Genomic DNA, 23,897 nt, shown 5'->3' with positions numbered 1-23,897 from the left:
GCGGAGGAGGAGGAGGAGGAGGAGGAGGAGGGCAGGGCGTGCGCGGCAGGACCCGGCCGGCGGGGGGGCGGGGGGCGCGCCCCGAGAGCAGCCGCGCCCATGGGCCGCGCGCCCCCGGCCCGCAGCGCCCCCGCCAGCGCCGCTCCGGGCTCGGGCCTCCGGGGCGCCACTGCGCTGCGGGCGCGGGGTTAGCGGGCGGGGCCCGAGGCTCCGGGGGCGCGGGTAGGGGCGGGCGGGGGCCCGAGGCTCCGGGGGCGCGGGTAGGGGCGGGCGGGGGCCCGAGGCCCCGGGGGCGCGGGGGCGCACGGCCGCCCGCAGCCTGCAGGGGGCCCGCGCGGGGCGTCGGCGGCCGGAGGCGCCCAGGCCTCGGGGCGCGCGGCCGGGCCCCGGGGATGCGAGCCCGGGCCCGGGACTGATGGTGATCGGGTAAGTCTCGGGCGCCCAGGGACGAGGGGCGGGCTTCGCTCGGGTCGCGGGTTGGGGGCGCGTGTGGGGTGTTTCCCCTGCGCTGGCTGCGAAGCGGGACGGCGTCTGCTCGGCTTCCCCGCATCCGTTCGTGAGATCTGCGGTGCGGACATCGCCCGGCTTTCCCAGGGAAGCTGCTCCCGTGCACCGAGGCGACAGACTGTCCATCAGCCCCGAGAGCTGCCGCCGCTTCTAGGATGTGCTCCTCTTGGGTCAGGGCGGCGCTGCTTTGCTTTTGCTTGTGAACTCGTTGTTAGATGTATTTATTATTTGACAGCACAAGCAGGTGATGCAGCTGGCAGAGGGAGAGGGAGAAGCAGACTCCCCGCTGGGTAGGGACCCCCCCCGCCCCCTCCCCCCGTGGAGCTGGGTCCCAGGACCCTGGGATCATGATCTTGACCCGAGCCTGACCCCCTGAGCCACCCAGGCGTCCTGGCGCCCTTTCAGGGGACGAGGGGCTTCCTGAGAGCCAGCCCACCCAGGAAACCACCCCGCATTTTAACCCATTCAGAATACAGTGTTCGTTTCAGGCAGGCCTTTAAAGCAGAAATGCAAAATTACGAACGCTTCGATCACACTAATGTTGAATTTCTACAAGGCAAAAGGACAGAGGTTTGTGGGCTATCTAGAGGCAAGTTTTATTTATTTATTCATGAGAGACACAGAAGGAGAGAGAGGGGCAGAGACACAGGCAGAGGGAGAAGCAGGCCCCTTGCAGGGAGCCCGACGCGGGACTCGATCCTGGTCTCCAGGATCACACCCGGGCTGAAGGTGGCGCTAAACCACTGAGCCACCAGGGCTTAGAGGCAAGTTTTAAAAAGTAGAAATAGATAATGGAGTCAGTATCTTGACACTGGAAATGAGCGGCTCATAGAGATTGGGACTCAGCCTTCCCTTTGTTGCATGGGCAAATTAATGCCATATAGTTCAGTGGGTGCACTTCAGTCTGCTCCAAAACGCAGGTCACCTTTCCAAATGAACAGCCTTAAATGTACACCCATTAGCAGTTTTTTTTTTTTTTAACATCTCTAAAATTTAAGCGGCATAGACAAGAAGTAGTGTAAAGCTTATATGCCCATGTGTAACATAATAAAAGCTTAATAGACATTCCACCACTTTCAAGTTTTATTTATAGGAAGCATCCTGTACATCCTGTACACTTTTTTTAGGCTGCATAGTTTGCATAGGAATTGATGGTTTACAGGGAATGAGAGATGTTCAGTGCTGTGCATGAAATAACAGTACAATGATTGGTTAGGGGAAAGAAATCAAAGATTCAAAACAAGGCATAAAAAGAAAAAACAAAAGGAAAATTGTATAGACTCTGTTGTTAACAATGTCAATAATTTGGGATTCCTGGAGAGACAGGCAGATGGCCTGGGCCCAGGGAGCAGCTGCATCCCTGTTTTCTTGGTGACCTTGGGTAGTCATTGCATTAATAGGCTCAGGTTTCTCTTTAGGGTTGTTCTGAGTTCTGTGGTCAAATGAACTCTGAAGTTCAAGAAGTTCCACAGAAATACAGAGACTTTTCAAGGAGATGAGAAGAACAGAGGAGAAAAAAAAGTTGGAGAAATACTATAGAAGTAGGTGGTGGTTGAGGACATGGCATCCATTTAATAGTAATTCCTCCCCCTGCACTCCCCCCACTGCATCCCTGCATTTTGAAGCTCTGTCATCAGCTACCCTTTGAAGTGAGTAGTAATGCTATCTGCGAAGGATATGGTGTTATATGAAGAGAGAACTTAGTCCTTTCATTTTGCAAATCATTTTCTTAGGTTGGAAAGACTCCCTCCCCCCTCTCCCCCCCAAAAAGGGTGAATTTTCCTGGAGCAAGAGATTATTGTTCATTAGAAACAAAACAAACGGCATGAGTCTGATTAGTGAATTTAGTTTTCCGGTTGCTTAAAAGACAGAGGAGGAGTGGAAAGCAAGGAACCATTGTATCCAGCCATCCAGTTGTAAAAGTCACTTTTGGAGATAGCAGTTGCTCCAAGAGCTGGGAATTTTCTGTCTTTATAAAGGAGAAGCAAATCTCCAGAAATGTCTTGAATTGGAAGAGTATGCTTGCGTCTGGTCACAATGTAATCTTTTGTGGTAAGCATGAATTTATAGAGTAAAAACATGTTGTTTGTTTGGCTCACTAATTATTAATTCTTTCAGCAAACATAGACTGACAGGCATCTCTATGTGACAGGCATTCTTTTAGGTGCTGCTGATAAAAAAAAAAAATAGTGTAAAAATCATCTCAATAAAAGGCTGAGGGCCGGAAAGAGATCTATGTAATACAAAATGCTGCAGGAGGTACAAAGAAGCAGCTCAGTGTAGCAGGTGGTAACACTAATAGCAGTGAGGAAGAGCAATCTGATGGACCCAGCACTGATTATGCGGACTTTACATGCTTTTATCTAAGCTGGGTCTCACAACTGTAGGAAAACATTGACAGTATTGTCACTGTTTTTACAGATGTGTGTATTGGGTCCAGGAAAGGAAACAACTTGCTTGGAGCGCACAGCCAGTCAGGGCAGAGCAGGATTCTAATCTATCTTTATTTATTTATTTTTTTAAGATTTTATCTATTTATTTATTTGAGAGTGAGTGAGAGATCACAAGCAGAGGGAGTGGCAGAGGGAGAGGGAAAAGCAGACTCCCCACTGATGTGGGCTTGATCCTAGGACCCTGGGATCTTGACCTGAGTCAAAGGCAGATGCTTACCCCACTGAGCCACCCAGGTGTCCCAATCTTTGTTATTCTTATGCAGATTATTATGAAGGAATTTATTTTAATTCACCACCCCAAAGTTTAAAATTGTCTCTCAGTGAGAAGCAGGTTAATTCATATGCTAGTGTGTATTTCTTAATGCTCAAAGAAGCTCTATTTGATGTAATTGTTGTCTCTTTTTTATCAATTATTTTTATGTTTATTTTGAGTTATTGAGTCACATGAAAATGATGAATAATTGATAGTTTTTTGAGGCAACTGAAAAAGGCCAAAGGTAAAGCAATTTGTTAGCATACAAGCTTGTCCTGTATTCTTTTCTCTTAGTGCCTTTATGCTCAGAACCACTTGATGGTATTTAAGATAAACGAGCAGTAAGAGGGAAAAAATTATATAATTCTGTTATTCTCGCATATAAGACATATGTATGGAAGAAAGATTCTTGCTAAACTCTGTCGTAATGAACTTGTTTTTTCAAATTTCATTTTTCATAAAGTATTATTGGTACATAACTCAGGGAAGAATTTATTCCTATATTAATATTTTTTAAAACTCCATTTATTTATTGTTTTTTATTTTTTAATTTTTTTAAACATTCTTTTTTTAAAGATATTTATTTATTTATTTATTTATTTATTTATTTATTTATTTATTTATGGTAGAGAGAGAGAGAGAGAGAGAGGCAGAGACACAGGCAGAGGGAGAAGCAGGCTTCATGCTGGGAGCCCGATGTGGGACTGGATCCCAGGACTCCAGGATCGCACCCTGGGCCAAAGGCAGGCGCTAAACCGCTGAGCCACCCAGGGATCCCTAAAACTCCATTTATATTTAGAAATACAAGTGTAAATTAGGCACTGTTTTAATTGATAATGCAGCAAATTTTTTTAAATGAATGTTACTGTGGTATCCCTGTTAGAAATATTGAAAGTTGACTTTCTTTTTCTCCAAATCACTACCATATCTTCACTTAATACAAAATTTGAGTTATTTGTATGGGAAAATATGATTTCTGTAAAAGAATAAGAGGTGTTTACTGTTAAATATTAGGAAGCTACTATGACTAAGAGGGAGGTAAATGTTTTAAGAGGTTCACTGGAAGGGCATTTTAATGATTAACACTATTAACATTAGCTTTTATACACCAGTCAGGTTTAGTACCTTATTTAAAGTTTAGAGATTTCTTCTGTGTTAGTTTTCCATTAATTCTAATATTTTATTTTATTTTTTTGTAGTATTTTATCCATTTATTCACAAGAGACACAGAGAGAGAGGCAGAGACATAGGCTGAGGGAAAAGCAGGCTCCCTGCGGGGAGGGAGCCTGAGGCAGGACTCAATCCCAGTACCCCGGGATCACAACCTGAGCCAAAGGCAGACGCTCAACCATTGAGCAACCCAGGCATCCCTATTTGTAAACTGCCTACACATCAGGCTACAAACCAAACAATGGTGCCAAACTAAAATGAATTATTGTTTGTGTGTTTCAGTCATTTCTTCTATTCATTCACGTGTTTAGTGATTAGAGAGAATTTAATATATTTCAGAATTAATGTGGAATTATCAATTTTTTCCCAGAAGACTGGTTGCTTTTGTAATCACAAGGGCACCTGGTCAAAGGACAAGTGGGATCTGAAATCCAGCTCATGTTTCATTTGCCTGGGAGTGGAGCTGTGTCTGCCAAGTTTTGAGCAAATTTTATTAGTCTGCTAAGTCACAAAAAAAGTTGTGTGTGTTTTTCCATTTTGCATAAAGTGGCATGTAGGTTAATGGCAACCTTGTTCTGAGAAAAATAAAAATGGTAAGCTCCCAGGCCTCAGTTTCTTGAGGATACACAGAGTGTGTGTATGCAGAGTATATGTGTATGTGTGTAGGGGGTGCATGTACACATGTGTTTAGGGGGACATGGAGGAGAGGAACAACTTTATGCAAAAGGATGTTTTAAAAGTTTTAATGAATAAAATCACTACATTAGAGATATTTTTCATAGTTTATTTTATTTTTCAGAAGAGGACTGTCAGAAGGACCTGGAAGGCAAAGTTTGGCTGCGAAAGGCAAAGATCCTTTGCCTACACATTTTACAAGAAATGTGCAGAAAGCCATTGACAAATATACCTGGTAAGAATTAACGTGTTAAATGGTTCTGATCTCAAAATCAAAAACATGCCCATAATGAAGAGAGGAAGCAGAATCAGTGATTGGTCATGCATTTCTAAGAGTTAAAAAAAAAAAAACAGTTTTCAGTTTTAGTGTAATGAAATGTTACACTGCATAAATGTTTTCAAATAAGTTTTAAAATCAACTCAGAGCAGTACAACCACTTCTAGTTTAATCCCTTCCCAAGAAATGTTCTTTCTGTTGCTTGCATTGGTCTCTGCAGTGAATCTGGGTCATCGTTTCGATCCAGTGGAAGCCCCACGCCGGCAGGTGCCCACAGCTCTTGGCCTGGGTCTGGGACACAGAGTTCTACTACCGGCTTATCAACGGAGAGGAGCTCGATTTACTCTTGGAGAGATGATGTATGTCTCAGAATCTTTTGTATAATTCCATGATTACAATTTATAATGAAGAATTTCCTGTCTTACTTTTCAATACTCTCTTTACCAATTTTGAAAGCACTACCTATTTGTTACACATACACACATACATCCATAGAAACATATTTACACGTCACGTGGGAACACTTAAAAATATAGAATATGTAAGGGAAAATAAAAATCACTCATAATCTCATAGCCCAGCGTCTTAGCCGTTGATAATTTTGCTCTTTCCCCACCTCCTATCCCCTCCCCCCCGTATGTTGTACATGATCTCTTGTATTATATCCGTGACAGGAAATTGGGGACTGACTTTGACAATTAGGAACTTAAATACGAGAAAAAACGTGGAGAGGTAAAAATTGTACAAAATCACCAGATGAAGTGATATCCCCCCAATACTCTAAATCAGATCTTTTACTTTCACCTCTCACCCTAGCAGAAGCTGTTAACTTTAACCCTTTTTTTTGTTCTCTTCAAGAGTGGGATTCTTAGCTGTGGGAGTGAGTGTCCAGCTCAGGCTTTTGTTGGGAGCTCTACTAACCACAGTCTCCTGCCCCTTTACCCCCTCAACTGTCCCTGAGAATAGGGTCCCAGGCTTTTGTGAAGCCCACGTGGCTGCGCAAGAGCCTCCACTACATCACCTTGGATGCTCTGACTCCTGCTCTTTTTTTGATGTTCCGATTTCCTTTGCCATTTTTAAAGCAGTTCACCACTTGGAAGGCACCTGTAGGTCCACTTCTTCGGGTCTGGGGTGTGTGTGTAATAGCTGGGCTTCTCACAGCCGCGGGGAAACACTGGACAGAGTCAGCTCCAAATCACTCAGGCCTTTTTGAACAAGGTGGGACCAGCTCATCTGTGACAAGCAGCCCTCCCCCTCACCCCCATGCGTCTGCAAATGGGAAGAAGGCTGAGGACCATTGCTTCATGCCATCCAAATTCTGAGATCCTTTCTATACACATTTTTGTGCAATTATCCAGAGAGATTCTTGCGACTTCCATTTTATAGAATTGAAACAACTTCAGGCCCTACAATTGCTTTTCATTTAAAAACTTTAACTTACTTTTTTGGTGGGTAATATTTACAAAAAGCAGCAAAAGCCAAAAGAAAGAAAATTGAAAGTAAGCCCAGTCCCCTCCCGGGAGGCAAATATTATTAGTTGTTACCCTCTTGGCATTTTAAAAGAGATCATTCAACTCACCTGCTGTCTGGGAATCTAGTTTATTATCAATTTAAGCGAAGACGCAAAAAAATATTGAATATCATTCCATGATACTCAATCCAGTTTGAACCATCTTGAATCAGGTATATCACACTGAATGTGTGCTTTGTTGCTCTGAGTTGTGGATTAGATTTCAGGTTCACACACCCCTAAAAGAAATTATAGTCAAGGTTCTTCATTAAAAGAAGGTAAATGGCCCTCACATAAAAGTAATTTTCCATTTCAATGGTATCATCATCAGAAGAAAAACTAGCTGATATTTTGCAGATGTGCTTAGGTGTGTGACACCCATACGAGGGACATGTGTCTATGTACACATGTGTACATACATACATATAGATATATAAATATGTGTAGTGTGTATAAGTCCATTTATGTCTGTCAATATGTGTACCTTTACCTATATTTACATCTCTGTAAAATCTCAAATAGGCCTCATAACTTGTGTGGTAGAAATGGTCTCTATTTAACAATTAAAGAAGCTGAGTCTCACAGTGGGATATAATTTATCAGAAGAGTAGAAATTGGGCCACTGGTATGTCTGACCACAAAGTCCACATTCTTGTTATCATGTCATACTTCTTCCTATATAATGGGCATTTTAAATTTTGCAAGCGTTATGGATTATGAAGGCCGGATTTCTACAACTTTTAGGCTTGTAACTAAATGTGCATTTCTTGTTTTAGGAGTTTGACAAAGCCAATGCACAGAAAGTACAGCAGTTATTCTGGGAGGTGGAGGAAATGTTATTTGAAGGGAAAGTCAGCCCTCAGACTCAGAATCTAGTGGCCGAATGCAGTGAGTGGGCAAGAAGATCCCTCCATCTGAGGTAGGGAAGTTGTTTATGGTAATTCTCTGAAATGGGTTTCGGAACCACCCACTGATGTTTTCACTGAAACCAATTGCCCCATCAAAACATGTATCCAGAACACGTCTTTGGTGAGAAAGCATATCCTTTGTTTTTATTTATTTATTTTTTATTTTTTTAGCATACCTTTGAAATGGTGCTGGAGGGAGGAACAGAGTAATTATTTGCCAAATGATTGGAAAGATGAATCTTACTGACTAACCAAGATTCCTTATGTAGGAAAGATCACTTATTTTTTTAATCCCTCTGGTATTTATTTTATTTTATTTTATTTCATTTTTATTTTTATTTTTTAATTGATTTTTTTTATTAGGCTCCACCCCCCAGTGAGAAGCCCAGTGCAGGGCTTAAACTCATGACCCTGAGATCAAGACCTGAGCCGAAATCAAGAGTTGGATGCTTAACTGATCCAGGCGCCCCAGGATCATTTATTTTTTTAATATCAAAGATGGAGAATATACATTGGGTCTGAAGGAAAGCTTTTCTTCTCTCAGTATTCAGCCAAACTCACTTAGGAGAGAAAAAAAAAATCCATCTCTGTTATCAGAAGTTCCTTTATATTAATTATATTTGGGGAGAATAGATTAGAGCACTTATACAAATGCAGATGAATTTTCTGGTTACCTCAACTAGGTAACTTAAAAAAAAATCTTGACTAAGTAGTCTTTCAATTTTTCTACTCAGTCCTTTATAAGCCTTTTACTTGAAGAGTATAATACGTCCAACCAATATTAATTGTGGGTGCTTATTTTTCTAGGTGTAGGGCACTTAGTGAAAAGCCAGGAGCTCAGAGCAGCTCCTGTCACTCTTACATAGTTAAGATAATAGTGAAGGAAGGAGGGTGGAAAAAGAAAACACTGCAAGGAATATAAGCCAGGTGGACATATTTATATAGTTTTATTCATTATGTAGATATTAGTTAACATTTATAGAGAGCTCCTACGTGCCCAGCATTACCCTAGCTGTCTGTTCCTTATCACTTCATATATGTGCCTTCAAAATATTATTTCATCTGACTTTCAACATTGCAAAGCATTTTTCCTTTTTCTAATAAATTATATTAGAGTTCCTTTTATTCTTCCTTTTTATTTTTATTTTTTTACCTTGCAGAGTATTAGGAAGACAGCTCATCGTGCCAACTGATGAAGGGTTCCAACATTTCCAGGGCAGCGAGCCTCGTTCTGCACTCCACAAACCCTTCTTAGATGCCTGTGGACACAACCACAACAGCAGAGAGTAGGTTCCTATAGGTTATTTTTAAAAGTATTTTGAATTTCATTTTAGTTTTCCTTTTTTCATGTCTGTAGCCATGAGGCTTGGCTCCACTGATTTGGAAGCTTAGATTTCAGGGACTGGCAGGTACAGAGCATTTTTTTCCCAGGATGTTTCTGATTCTAAATTGATGGTGATGATGATAATGGTGCAGAGTGTGTGTAACGAGGGAGTTAACTCTTGAAATTCTGTTTCAAAGACTCTGAAAGGTGGGTTAGATACAAAATCAAAACCTGACCTCTTGTCATGGATCCTAAGTTCCAATGCAATAGCAAAAGAAATAAAGCCCTATCATATTTTCTTTTGTTCATCAACAGATTTTGATAAATCCCTCTATGCCAGTCACACATATTTGGGACTATGCCATGACATCATCTTATTACAGCAGAGGGGATACAAACTCACATAGTAACTTAAACTTAAGAGACCCTTAGAATTTTTAATGATGCCTGTGTAAAAATGTTGCTTTTAAGGATATGATTTTAACAAGTGTAATAAACAATGATTTTTTTGTTTGGGATTCTGTACTTTATGGATTTTAAAGACTTGCCAAAATCACACAAGCTTTATATTCTTGATATTTTACAAACTCTCACAGAGGATCTGCTTTTCCCTATAGGTTGTGCATCTCTGGCTCTCAAATACTCCCAGAGGCATGCTCAGCCTCAGCCCGGCCAGGCTCTGATGGCACAGGGGTTGCAGACCTAACAGCATGTTCACCCCTGGAAGAAGAGGTTTATGGCGTGGATGGAAAGATTGAGGAATATTTTGCTTTTGACAGAAAAGAAGAGTAAATAGAATTTATTTGACATTAACTTGGTGTAATAGTATTAATTTACTTGACATTTATTTGGATTATATGCTCATTTATTGTTTTGTGTATTTTTTACTTATCCCCCAAATTTTCCATTCTTTTGAGAGTATTACACTCCCAAAAGATTTTAGATTCCTAGCAGGATATGTCTATGCTGCATCAGGGCTTCCTCTCCACCCCCTTTTTTTTTTTTTTTTGAGAATATAGCACAGCTAGTAAACAAGAATTATGTTCAGCATGTTGGTGAAAGCGGACAGAGCTACTAGTGGCCTTCATTTCCTGAGGACTCCAGGCTGCCCAGAAGGGTAAAAGGGAAGGCCCAGACTCTGCACTAAATACAGAGACTTAAATTCGTTCTTAGATAAAAGCTACAAATATTGAATAATAAAAGTTGGCACATTAAAAAGTAACGTGCTGTTTAAAAAAGAATGTTATGTTTACATATGTAGAATGTACATGTGCATGCATACTAGGTAGAGATGAATAGGTTTATAACACTATTTTAACTTTAACCATTGGTACTTTTAGTAACCACAATGGGTTTTTTTCTTAGAGATGATGAATGTCTTGAGCAAAAGTCAGCTCACCGTCATAGGATGTGGCATAAACACGGACTCCCTCCCGTGTCTCCTCATGACTGTATCAAAGATGCAGTGGCCGCAGAAGTGTTTGATCACGTCTGGACAAATGTGGTAGAAATATTGGAAGAACTGATTAGAAAAAATTGGGAAGTGACTCTCACAGGTACTTATATGTAGTAGTTGGCTCTAATGAAAAGAAAAAAAGACCCTTGGTGCTCAGCCATGTGCCCTCACCCAGCTTGGCCACACCTAGGATATGATTGGGTGAGAAGGCAAGCAGGTTTTCTCCCCTTAGTCATGAATGATCTTTAATCCCTTCAAAAAGGATGTTATTATTTTTTAAGAATATATATGCACTTTGGAACAATAACAGAAATACACAAGAAAGAAGCTTAAAGTTACTTTAAAAAAATCTCTGATAATAGGAGAACTTCTCTAATAATGGGAAATTGCTTTTTAATTGTTTATGACATTATTTGTAAAGCAAAATAGAAACATAGATAATTTAATAATCATTTCATTTAGCCTTACAAAAGGTTCTCTAAACTACTTGAAATTTAGATCCTAGAAATGTCAGCGGTGGACGTTAATGGCTAATGTTATAGAATCAGTTTATTTTATAAATAAATGATTTTATTTATTTATAAATAAAATAAACTGATTATTTATAAAATGTTCTCTAAACTACTTGAAGAAACAGATGATAGAAATGTCAGTGGTGGACGTTAATGGCTAATGTTATAGCATCAGTTTGTACAAAAGGGTACTACTCATGTTAATTTAAATATATCCTTTTTTCCACCAAAGGGATTAGTTGGGATATTATAAAATACCAAGAATTTTTCTTGCCCCAGTGTATAGTCCCTGCTTTTCTACCTACTACTGGAATGATAAGCCTGTGTGTGTGTGGAAAATGTCACGTCAGTCAATTGCTCTGTGGGGTCTCTGCTCTACAGCAGGATTCAGTGGCCATAGCAGATTCATGGTACCTAAAAAACAGAGGTACTCTCCGAACAGTGAATTTTAAGTACATATATTTAATAATATGTTTCCTAATCTTGATTTGGTATTGTTGACACAGAAGGAAAGAAACAGAAAGAAAAACTGAAAGTAGCTGAGAATAAATCTCCACTTCTACATATTTCTCGTATTAACACTGATGCACCAAGTGTTCCCCCATCCAGAAGCTCTGAAGCTCGCAGCCTTTCCCTGGCTTCTCATCTCAATCCACCTCAGGTAGGTGTTTTTCTACTAGTCTTCAATATTTTTTTTATCTCTGGCCTGGATTTGTCAGAGTGCCATCTAGTGTTTGGTTTTGTTTGTCAATTAGACTAAAATTTAAAAATAATCTTTTCAAGGAGTATAATAGCATAACCATATTCTTTTTTTTAAAAAAAGATTTTATTTATTTATTCATGAGACACACAGAGAGAAAGAGAGGCAGAGACACAGGCAGAGGAAGAAGCAGGCTCCATGCAGGGAGCCTGACATGGGACTCAATCCCGGGTCTCCAGGATCACACCCTGGGCTGAAGGTGGCGCTAAATCGCTGAGCCACCCGGGCTGCCCACCATATTCTTTAATAGAGTAGGGACACTCAGATTTGAAACTGTCCACCCGCTTTGAGCTGTAGAATTTTTTCCATATTTTTAAAGAGAAAAAAATGCTTTTCCTCAACATTTCTAACCAACTTGAAAGTTACAGAGGTTTTCCTGTCTTCCCACCAAAATAATAATAAAAAAAAGTCAATGAGAATATGTTGGGTTCATTCAACATTTATTGAGTTTGCATGAAGTGTACTGTAGTAGATGTTTTGAGGAGACCTGTAGATGAGCAAAGCATGGTCCTCGATCCAGTAAAAGGAAAAGCATAGTATAAATCACATGCAATACATTGTGTGAGTCATGTGCAAAACGAGGCCTCAGGAGAATAAAGGAGAGAATGATTCATCCTGACTGGAGCTCAAGTCTTGATCTTTTAGGTTGGAGGTGAAATTGAGCCAAATCACAAAGAAGTGAATGGTTTTGCATGGGTAGGAAGTCTGTGTGGGTCATTTCAGGCCAAGCAGAGGCATGTTTGGAGAATAGTGTGTGGGTGGGATGGGATCAGAGGTGAGGATGCTGGGACCAGCAGGGGAATTATACCAAGAACAGGGCATTGAGAGTCCTGGACCATTGTGGGGATTATGTTGGACAAGTCATTTAACTTTTCAAAAGTTGAGTTTCCTTTATCTAGGGAATGATGTCCAAGTATTGTTGTGAGGATGAAATCACATAAATAGGTGAGAGCTCCTAACGCAGAACCTGGCACATGTTAGGTACTCAGTACATTTTTCTCAGATTGCTTCCTTAGTTAAAGGTCAGGTGGAGGGTGAGGCCAGAAAGGCTGATCTTGTTCATGGGAGACCTCAGTAGTGCTAGGGAGCTTGGACTTTATGTTTGCACAGCTCGTCTTGTGTGGGGGAGCAGAGAAAAGGGGTAAGACAAGATTCTTGGTCTTGAGGTACAGGCAACTTAGCTGGAGCGAGTCAAGCCATGCCAAACGATACTATACACGTGCACACAGGTGCACACACACAACATGAGGCAGTCAGTGGTAGTAGAGCAAATGAGAGTTTGAGCTGTGGGACTACAAGTATGGGGTCGGATGTGACAATTTATTAGTTCTGTGATCTTGAATCAGTCCCTCAAAGACTTCGTCTCATTATCTGTGGGATCTGTGAGTCAGGAAGCTCTGCAAAGTAGAGGAGCTAAGACATTTAGTGCAATGTGTAGCATAGAGTAGACACCCAATAAGTGTTAGCTTTCATTATAACCAGATGCAAACTGTAGGCTATATTGTATCATACCATATCCTAGCCTGGCTATATTGTAATCTGATGCCCTTTAGCTCATAAGTGCCTTGCAGTTTGGGGGGGGGGGCGGAAAGTAGCATACCTCCATAAAGTAGAGTGACACATAAACTAAATCTGAAATGATAGGTAAGATTTAGAAAGGCTGAAAGAAAAAGGGAAGATGTTCAAGGCAGAGGCAAAAATATGCATCTAGCATAGGAGCAAATAAACAGATGCTCTTTGAGAGATTAGAACACAGAATAGTGTGTAGGGTCCAGGGGCAGAAGTACAAAATAGGAATGTCTAATAGTATTGTTTTACTCTGTACATAAGGGCTTTACAGTAAGCCTTCTTTGCTTTTGCCAATCAAAATAAACTTTTGGGGGCAGCCCAGGTGGCTCAGTGGTTTAGCGCCGCCTTCATCCCAGGGCCTGATCCTGGAGACCGGGGATCGAGTCCCACGTCGGGCTCCCTGCATGGGGCCTGCTTCTCCCTCTGCCTGTGTCTCTGCCTCTCTCTCTCAATCTCTCTGTGTTTCTTATGAATAAATAAATAAAATCTTTAAAAAAAATAAAATAAACTTTCGGAACTGCTACCCTTTATTGTATTTTTTGTTTTTTTAAAACTGCTCTGGCAGGTTCAATTGTGTTTCCCACTTTGCAGATTCAAATATGTGGTATGAATCACATAAAAATGGACAGCTGATGGCAGCATGGAAAAAGAATTCTTAAGTATTAGGCAGTATAAGTAAACTTGAGAAATATGGAAATTTTTAAGTTTAAAGGGGTTTTTACAAGTGTTTTCTTTTTGTAGATTTTAATGGGTTTTGGAAATATTTTTTATAGCTAATTTGTTTTCATTTGAGTCAATGTTAAAATGAATGAAAGCAAGGTTGAAAGTAAAGATGAGATATTATTAGAGCCTGTTTTGAAATAGTCAAAGCGGGTCTAGCAGTAATTACAACAGGTCTTAATTTATTCCTCTAACACTTTTAAAAAATATTCAACCTGGGGAAAATGTGATTGTAGTTGCCACATCTATTCTCCAACTAGAATACGATGCTAGCTTCAGAAACAGGATTTTAAATATTGAATCTAAATATTGTTTCCCATCCTAGTTGGTCATATCATGGGACCAGATAGGGAATTCATGATTATTTACCCTCACTTCATGCTTCCACCAGTGCTATCTAATTTAATTCTCATACAAAGTATCTATCGTTATCCTCACTTTAGGTAATTAAAACTCCAGGAACAAAGTAATCTTTCCAGGACCACTTACCAGGAAACAGAACTGGGATTCTAATGTAAACCTTCAAAATCTGAGATCTGGTTGGGCTTTTACCCAGGCTATTGTGCTGCTCCCAGGGCTGCTAACTGGGGCCAGCTGTGAAGGATAGGGTAGGAGAAGAGGTCTAAGCAACAGGTCTAGGAGGTCTAAGCAGTTAGGAGCTGGGGCATGTCCCTTCCTTTGCTTCTGCAGATTCCCTGTCTGCCTTCTTCATCCTGGTATTATCTGGAGGCTGGTGCATGGTGGCTGTATGAGGGCTCCCTTGCCCTGAAGCTCTTGGAGCTCAGAGCAAAGGATGAGAATGACAGGACATTGTTTACTCCTAGCCTCTCTGCCAGGTGACAGTGATCAGTGGCATTTCTCCGAGCAGCTACCCTGTCCAGATTCCAGAAACCTCTTCCTCACTTCTCGCCATTGCAGTCATGCATGTGGTACTGTGTCCCTACTGCTACATGGTTATATTGCCTGGGGGGAATTAAGCCATTTCCTGTTAATTTCTTTTCCCACATCTTTATAAAAGATCCCTTTTGAATTTTTTCGCCAAAGTAGCCAGTTGGAGTGTACCATTTATCGCCCGCTGATTCTTGACAGGCACCAAGTAATCTCAATAGCACTGGATGCCTCTTAATTTCTATTGTTTCTACTTTTCACAGGTTCATCGCTTCTCCAACAATTTTTATAGTGATTTGAGTGGTGTGATGACAATTCAGGCAAAACCACTGCAGCAGAGACCTACTTATTTTGCAGACAGAACACAGTATGTATAAGAAATAATTACCCCCCCCAAAAAAAGAAATAATTACCCCACCTCTTCTCTATGCTGGATACACTCAAGCACTGAAGACTGAAGAGGATGTGGGATAATGAGCATCCCGCTGAACCCCTTGCGATAGGTACGCCTGAACCCATTCGGGGAAGGAGACAGCCACGCGTGAGAATGAAAACACACTTATAATATCAACCACAAAATGGTCATTGTTAGGGTAGATAGATAAGGGGAAGACACCTGTGAAATTTTAATCTTGTGGGCTATTCAGTAGGCTTACATCAGTGAGAACCTTAGATCTTTTCTTTGTTTCCCCGTGGTTGATTCTTCAGTGAAGTTGAAATTGATTTGGAAATTATAGTCTTTCATTCAACCAATACTTAGGAGTATCTTATTGAGCCAGGCACTGTTCTAGATGATGCCTAGTAGTGGACACATATATGTGCCTTGTTCTCCTAATGCTTACATCTGAGTAATCAACTTGACCTCCACCCCCCAGGAATGAGCAAGAGGACAGATCATTGGGTACAGGGGCTGGTGCTATCTCTTTGGCACGACACCGCCTGGGACGAATCTCAGATGCTCGTGTACTACACACTTCTGGAAAGAAAACACCTGCACACACGAGGCTGCCTTCTCTTACTTCAGACTCACAGAGAATGAAAACCCCCAATGTGTACAGTGATGAGGTTCTTCGGGGAACAAAACTGTAAGTCCTGTCTCTCTCCCGGTAAACCAAATGTCACAGGGGACAGAGACGCTTGCCAGTTAGGACTTACGGATTCTTACTTGTCAAATTTTATGTGGCTACTTCTCAGGTATTTCATGAATTTGAATTTTTTAAAGATTTTATTTATTAAAGAGAGAGAAAGCATGAGCAGAGAAGAGGGGCAAAGGGAGAGGGAGATGCAGACTCCCCTTTGAGCAGGGAGCCTGATGTGGAACTTGATTCCAGGACCCTGGGATTATGACCTGAGCCAAAGGCAGATGCTTAACCGACTGAGCCACTGGGCGCTCCATGCATTGGAATATTTAACATGAATTTTGTTCCAGTAGTATAGTTGGTTATATCCTGGAATAAAAAAATCAGGCAATGTACCTGTAGCAGTGCAGCAAAATGAAGCTATAATGGTGAGGCCATCTTGGGTGGGTATTCAGTGGCCTAATCTGTAAAACTAATAGTTAACTAATGCTTTCAAATTACATACACAATTCTTTCTTATTATGAGGTCCAAAAAATTAGTGTGCATACAATCCTATACAAATAAAAGGGACATACATAACTTTCAGGTTTTTGTTTGTCTCAAATTTTGATTTAAATTCTAGTTCGTTTACATATAGTGTGATACTAGTTTCAGCAGTAGTCCAACTATTAGTTTTTATTTAACTCCGAGGCTGCGTTTCACTCCATGTGGGGAGTTTCACAAAAGCTTTTGACCTTCAGGATCAACTTCAAATCATTGCTGTGTTAGATTCGGAATCTGTCCAGTCTTTTGTTGCAGAATTATGAAGGAGCAATCCAGCTTTCTCACTCAAGTGTCAGGCAATCCTTCCATTAATAACAGCCAGTGTTTATTGACTGCATTCTGTTACCAGCACCAGCTAAAGGAGTCGCATTTATTATCATATTTATTACCTGCCACAGATCTTTCGAGTTGGTACTCATAGTATCCCAGATCCAAGGTGAGGAGATAGAGGCTGAAAGAAGTTGCATAACTTGGCCAAAGATGATCTCCCGAGGGAGAGGCAGAGCTGGGACTCCCCACAGTACTGTTCAGCTTCAGAGACCAGCCCTGGACTACAGGGGCCCCGGGCGTCCTGCAGCCAGGAAGCCAGATATTAAGGGGCTGCCCTGGGCTCCCCACTGCAGGGATGGGAGGCATGAGCTAGCCACCAGAGCTAACCAGTAACTGGATTTTTTGGGATGCATTACATAGTGCCATGGCACCTTTGGTTTTTGATGCGTCTCTGTTTCTTTCACCATCTGGAACTGATATTTCCGATGTTATTTGGGTTATTTGGGTCACCCGGGGTTATCTGCTCTGGGAGTTCTTTCAAGAGTGCTCCCTCTCCTCCATCCTTCGTGGCCATCTGGGACCCCTTCGCCCCCTGCCAGGGTCACTAGCCCATTGAGGCCCTCTCCTCCTCTTCCCCCCAGCCTGCCTGGGCTCCACTGTCAGGCTTTCCTCCCAAGCCTTTTCTATTTTCTCTTGAAATAAGCCAGATGCCTCCAACTGGACATTCCCTTCATGTTCTGGCCCCCTCTATCTGCAGGCCCGTGTTTTTCAACTTTTTTGTTTGTTTGTATTATTCCTGCCATTCTAAAATAGGGTTTTTTTTAAAGATTTATTCATTTATTCATGATAGAGAGAGGAAGAGAGAGAGAGAGAGAGAGAGAGATTGAGAGAGAGAAGCAGGCTCCATGCCGGGAGCCTGACACGGGACTCGATCCCGGGACTCCAGGATAGCGCCCTGGGCCGAAGGCAGGTGCCAAACCTCTGAGCCACCCAGGATCCCTATTCCTGCCATTTTAGACTACCTTTTGTAATTCCTCCCCTACCCATGGAATTTTAATGCCACAAATCTACTGTATAGTCTATGTATTGTTCTTTATATCTGTGTTTTATGCATAAAAAGAGTAAGGTTTTTTTTTCTGGGGGGGGGGGGATGTCCCACCAACAACCAGTGTTTGCCTGCTGGGAGCAATGTCACCATCTTTGATTCCGCATACCTATATCTTCCTGCTACTTCTCATCACCCACCTTGACTGGGGGCAGTCGTATTGTCTCTCTGACCCACAAATACACCAGCTGTGAATGTTCTTACTTCCAGATTTTGTTTGTGCTCTTTCACTTTTATTAAAATAACATCTTTTTAACTATAAAAGTATGACAAGTTCTCTGTGGATACAAAAAATATGAGTAGATATCAAAGATCACCCGTATGCCCAACACATACAAATATAAAAATGATAACTTGGTCAGTTTACTACCAATTTTGTCCATGGTTATGTTTCTTCTTTTCTCTCCTTTCCCTTTTCTTTTTTTCCTAATAATATATTATCGTACTATTGTGGCACTTTTCATATGATTTTTTGACTTAATGTTATTCATATTTTCCATGTTTTTAAATATTTTTGAAAGCATGATTTTAACAACTAGAAAAAGTAACATGTGGGTATGTGACAATTTATTAAGTATTTCCCATTACTGAAACTTTTCATTCCTTCTATATTTTCACTATTATAAGGTACAGTAAACATCGTTTTATACAAATCTTTTTTTAATTTAAATTCCAGTTTATTAATATACAATGCAATATTAGTTTCAGGTGTACAGTGACATTTTATGTAAATCTTAATAAGGATGTCTAAATTGTGTTCTGGTGGTGTCATTCTAGAAGTAAAGCAGCCAAGTCAAAGGTTATGGATGTTTTTAAGACTCTTGGAATACTTTTCCAAAGCTCTTCCCAGAATGGTTTGGGACTACTACAATTTGTAGTTCCATTGGCAGGATGTGAGACTTTTTCCTTGCAGCCTCTTAACTATGGGTAGTATATGTATTTTAAAACTTGATAGGTCAAAAGGGTCATATTTTAATTTTCATAACTATTACCAACAAATAAATGAATTAGAGTCTTATTGTAAAATATCCATCTTTGTCCTTGTGCATGAACTGGACAATTTTCCAGTGTCAGTATCTGGTAGGGAATGTCTACCATCATTACTCTTCTTTTATTAACATTTCCTCACCTTTCCTGACAAACCTTATGATCTGGTTGTCAAATTCAAAACCAAAAAGTATCACATTGAACCTGCTCACATTAAATCTATTAAAAACCTAGGGAAAACTGACATTGTCACAATATTCCATCTTCCCATCAAAGGACTTGTTTGCCTCTCCTTTTAATGACCTTATATAAGTTTTATAGTTCTCTTCATCTGGGTCCTGCACATTTGTAATTAATGTTATACTTCATGGATCACACCACTCCCTAAATTTCTACAGTACAAATATTTAGAATCATTTACTGTGACCTTTTATTACATACAGTAATTATATTGTTCTCTAATTACTTCATGGGTTTTCATCTTGTTTTCAGGAACTTGTAAGCTTGTCAAGGGGAGGCATTAGATCCTCAGTTACTTGTACATTCTGCCCATGGTTGGCCCAGCTGAGCACTCAGTATATACAGGTTGACAGTCCCTGCTGAACAAGGAGAAGGCGACTGGAGCCGGTGCTCATTCCCCTCCCTACATTTATCTCGGGGACATTCCACTCATGCATCATGAGCATTTCTTTTGGAAGGCAATTGTGATTAGTAGCTCAGATTAAGAGCTTCGGGTGAGGTCCATCCCCTTCTGTCTGCACCTGGGTACCCAGTCACATGTTGTTGTGTTTACAGGCAAACTGGCGGGGACCGTGTGTCCTCCTCATCAGCTCAGGCCTCGCGGAGCAGATTACCCCCAATAGGCTCAGAGACCTGTGAGCAGAATATGGCAGTTCCTGGATCTCGACCTGTTTCTGTAAGACAGATTTCCTTCTACTTAAGTGCACTATTCAGATTTTCTATTGGAAAACAAACAAAACAGAATATAAGTTTGGCACTTCCCTGTGAACACAGTAATAACAAAATGTCTCTCCATAATCTGCTTCCTGACAGTGACAAGTGACAGGAGGTAGGAAGGTTAACTCATTGTGTTGTGAAATACAAACATGATTTGAATTAAGTCAGAAAGTCCAGGTGTCAAGGAAAATCTGATAGGTTGGTATAGAGAAGAAAATACCATGCCTGTCAGGTCAGGAGACAGGAAGATCTGTGTTTGAACCCTGACTGCAAACTCTGTATGACTTGGTAGACAGTAATCTCTCTGAGCCTTAATTTTCTCACTTGTTAAAGGGTCACACTGATTCCTTCCTCAAAGAATTGTTATAAGAATGAAATGAAATTACAGATGGTAAATTATGCCTGCATAAATAGGACCTCAGGAAAACACCTCTGCCATTTTTATCAGGCCTCATTCTCACGGTTAACCTGCACCACGTCTGGGCAGCGTGGAGGGGAGCATCTTCTTCACCCACGTTCAACTCAGCCACACCATGGCAAATGGTCTGGGAAGGTCTGAGGCTGCTAGTGTGCGTACCCACACGTCCCCCTAGACTTACAATGACCCCTCACTTACCTCCCATATGGGTAACATTTCCCTATTTCGGAGAACACAGAAGGACTCTGGGTTTGGGAGCATAAAGGCCTCGAGAGAAAACCTGACAAAAACATTTTCTCTTGCATTCTTTTGCCTTCTTCAGTACAGCAATAGAACCCATGCCCAGAGAGGCAGGAGTTGCAAAGCATTGATGTGTAACCTTAGCATGTTGTGGCTTAAAGTCATGTTGAAGGCAAACATCACATAAAAAATATTCCGATGCTTCACAAATGAAAAATTCTATTGTGATTCTAATTTAATATTAAGAATTTTATGTGGTTAAGTTTTTCAATCCATGTTTATCTATTCGGATGCTACCATTTTACCAGGTTAAATAATAAAATTACGTAATTAGAATATATTTTGATATTTATGCTTGATAGGCCTTGTACTTCACAGTATCTAAATAGAAGTTTCAAATAAGCAAGTGAATGATTGAGCATGTAGAGATCTTCTTTTGTATTTTTAAAGGATTGCATTTACCTTAAACCAGAACATATTATCTTTTATTTAGTACAGAGGGAGGCATCCACAGAACCGTGTGTTAAGTGCGATACCTGACAGTTTAGAACGATCACCTCTTCGAGAAAGATCTCTGACCATAGAACAGTTTTCAAGACCCAGCACAACCCATGCATTTCGGGTAGGTTGTCTGTTAATCATAAATGTGATTTTTAGAAATATGTGAAACAATAAAACTCAATTCTCATTTTATTTTTCTTCTAATAGCTAGATACTCCTCGAAAAGGTTCATTGACATTGATGGAATTTGCTGGCCACTCGTGGACAAGTCAAAGTTTCTTGACAGGTCAGTTTTTCCCGCATATAAGTAAAATAATATAATATGTGAAGCTTCAGTTTTGGAAAGAGAAATTGAGGATTATCTACCTTAATAGGACTATTCTGACCATATAGGAGGAAATAGCCCAAGTGTTTATCATCAATGGCCAGACACGAAGTCTCTACAAAGAGCAAAGCTGCAAAAATAAGCACTTACCTGCTGTTAGTCATAAAGGGTAAAATGCCCAAATGCTCTTCATTTAATTGGGGCCTCACAGAAAAAGAAAAATTCTGTCTTAGGAGGCTTGTGAGAAATCAGTATCTCTCTCTGTGCAATGCAGTTTTCATGTTTTCCACGAAACCTTAATCTTAGTTCTCTTTGAAGATCTAATTATAAAAATGCTTCATGAAATTAATACAAATATTCTAAGTATTTTATAATGGAGAGTTTTACAGATAAATACTTGTTTTCAGCCTAGTAGCTATTTTTAGGGTAAAGTTTCTACTTGAATTTAGGCTAACGATGTTTTAGTTTTCAAAACTGTTACCAGCATTTTTGTTTAAGGAGGCAACATAGCATTGTCATGAGTCATGCCACTCTGAAACCAAATGCCTGCTTACCATCGTACTCGCTGAGCTATCTTAGAGCCTCCACCTTTCTGGGCCTCAGTTTCTTCTTTTATAATAGGCTGGGTGGATGGATAGAACAATCATTGGAAAAATGTAGGCAAAGGACCTAACTAGATTCCAGGAATATATTGTTTGTTTAAAAATTATGAATACTTTGTATTATAGATAATCTGAAATGTAAAGGATAATTTGCTATCTTAAGGCAAATGCTATAATTTAAAAATAAATCTGGTAAATTGGAAACAGTGGGACAGCGCAGCAATTTTATCATTGTTTACATCAGCCCTTTTATAATTCTGTACCACAGTGATATCCAAGATTCTTTAGCCCTTTATAATTTTTCTCCTATGCAAATAGCCCTAAGCCACTATGCCTTTCTGCTACTTTTCTTTGTATATCCCCTAGCAACATTAGCTCTCACTGTGAGTGACAGTAGTTCTTTTGTTTTTTTGTTTTCTCTAAAAGCAGTCATGCTATGTTATCAGGTATTGCTCTGACTTGGAGATGGTCAGGAGCAAAGTAGGCATAAAGTGTGTTTATTAATAAATAGCAATGTACCAAGTGCTCCCTCTGTGCCAAGTTCTGTGCTGAGGGCTGGCATTCAAACACCAAGGAAGTTTTGGCCTGTGCCTCAAGGAACGCTCAGTGTAGTGGGGAAGACGGAAAGGACCAGGAGAGAGGTGAGCAGGACCACCAGCTGGATATGCAGATGGCTAAACGGATAGAGAGGCTTCCCAGAGGAGGCGTGAGCCATGCCAAGCAGGATGAGCATCATGTGATACATGAGAGAGACTCATTCCAAGGGAGTCATGTCCAGGAGACAGTGGTGCTGAAAGAGAGAGCTCATGGAATTGTGATGAATTTGGTTTTGGAGATGTTGACTGCAGCGAGCTAAGTGGAGCTGTCTAATAGTTTGTTGGTCACACAGGATTAGAGGTTCGGAGAGGGAACTGGGCTCTGAATTTGTTTTAAATCTCCACATTTAATTTTCCCCCAATACTAAGTCAGTATATTCTCTTATTGATAACTTCGCGCCTATTATTATTGATGGTCAGAAGCCTTTTTTATTTCTAAGGAGTAAATGAGGGTACGTAAGAGAGATATGCCTATATTTCTAAGCATTTATTTTCTTTTTCTCTGATAAGCAGGCATGTAATCTGTTTCTCGACCTTTGCTTCCAGGTCAGAAAGCATTAGGAGCTATTAATTTATTAACAGTTGTTCTGTGACAGAAAAAAAAAAAAGGAAATGCTGTGGGGGCATCCCCAATAGTGGGAATAAGGATCTCTTCAGGCAGCTGACTGCTCCTATGAAGTAGTAGGGTCGTCAGAGCTCACTACCCAACTTCCTGAGCCTTAGGGAATCCACCTTTGGGTAGAAGGTTCGAGCAAACCCATCAGCTCTGGGAGGACACAGGGTAGCACCCAGGCTTAGTGGAGGGGGCGCCCCCTTCCTTCCTCTCAGGACCCCAAATGGCAGTTTTTGCATATTTCCTGGTTTACATAAAATAACATGAACATATTTTTTTTAATCATGTGCATAGAAAGTAAAAAATAATCCTTTGAAAGCTGGAATTATTAGTGTTTTAATGAGAATTACTTTTTGGTTGGTGTTTCAGGTTCACAACATCCGCCTAAATCTTTTCAGAGGACAACTCTGACTACAAGAAAGAGATTCCAGGTGGCATCTTGATGGAACTTGGGCTTAAACTTCAAAGCCTCACCATGCCATTATCACTTGAAAAGTGGAAGAACAAGTATTATACTGTGTATCTGTCTGATAGTGAGATGTGAACCTGAGTGAAATGCAAACAAATAAACCACTTAATTTTGAACACTCGCATTGTAAAGAGACTACAAGTCAAATTCACCAACCTTCTTTACGGGAAGCATTCCAATAAAGGTTCTTTAGGCTTTGCTCGAAAGAA

The 23,897-nt window shown here is 40.7% G+C and overlaps 1 protein-coding gene across 1 annotated transcript; it reads left to right on the top strand.

The window, feature by feature from the left end:
- Positions 1–301: 301 nt before the first annotated feature.
- Positions 302–23,897, top strand: FAM149A (family with sequence similarity 149 member A). The gene is made up of 14 exons (XM_025471737.3): positions 302–426; positions 5,183–5,293; positions 5,556–5,694; positions 7,622–7,764; positions 8,914–9,039; positions 9,695–9,865; positions 10,443–10,633; positions 11,552–11,706; positions 15,246–15,349; positions 15,858–16,067; positions 19,763–19,883; positions 21,076–21,204; positions 21,291–21,369; positions 23,589–23,897. Exons 1-14 carry the CDS (start codon positions 416–418, stop codon positions 23,660–23,662), a joined length of 1,764 nt encoding a protein of 587 aa, XP_025327522.1. The 5' UTR covers positions 302–415; the 3' UTR covers positions 23,663–23,897.

The sequence above is a fragment of the Canis lupus genome, chromosome 16 (assembly GCF_003254725.2).
Source record: "Canis lupus dingo isolate Sandy chromosome 16, ASM325472v2, whole genome shotgun sequence".
In the NCBI taxonomy this organism is placed as follows: Eukaryota; Metazoa; Chordata; class Mammalia; order Carnivora; family Canidae; genus Canis; species Canis lupus.
The sequence above is the reverse complement of the archived record's forward strand: the minus strand, read 5'-3'. Positions and strand labels throughout refer to the sequence as shown.

Coding starts and splice junctions, on each gene's coding strand:
- FAM149A (XM_025471737.3), top strand. Junction 5,294..5,555: donor GCCATTGACAAATATACCTG/GTAAGAATTAAC, acceptor TGGTCTCTGCAG/TGAATCTGGGTCATCGTTTC. Junction 15,350..15,857: donor TATTTTGCAGACAGAACACA/GTATGTATAAGA, acceptor TCCACCCCCCAG/GAATGAGCAAGAGGACAGAT.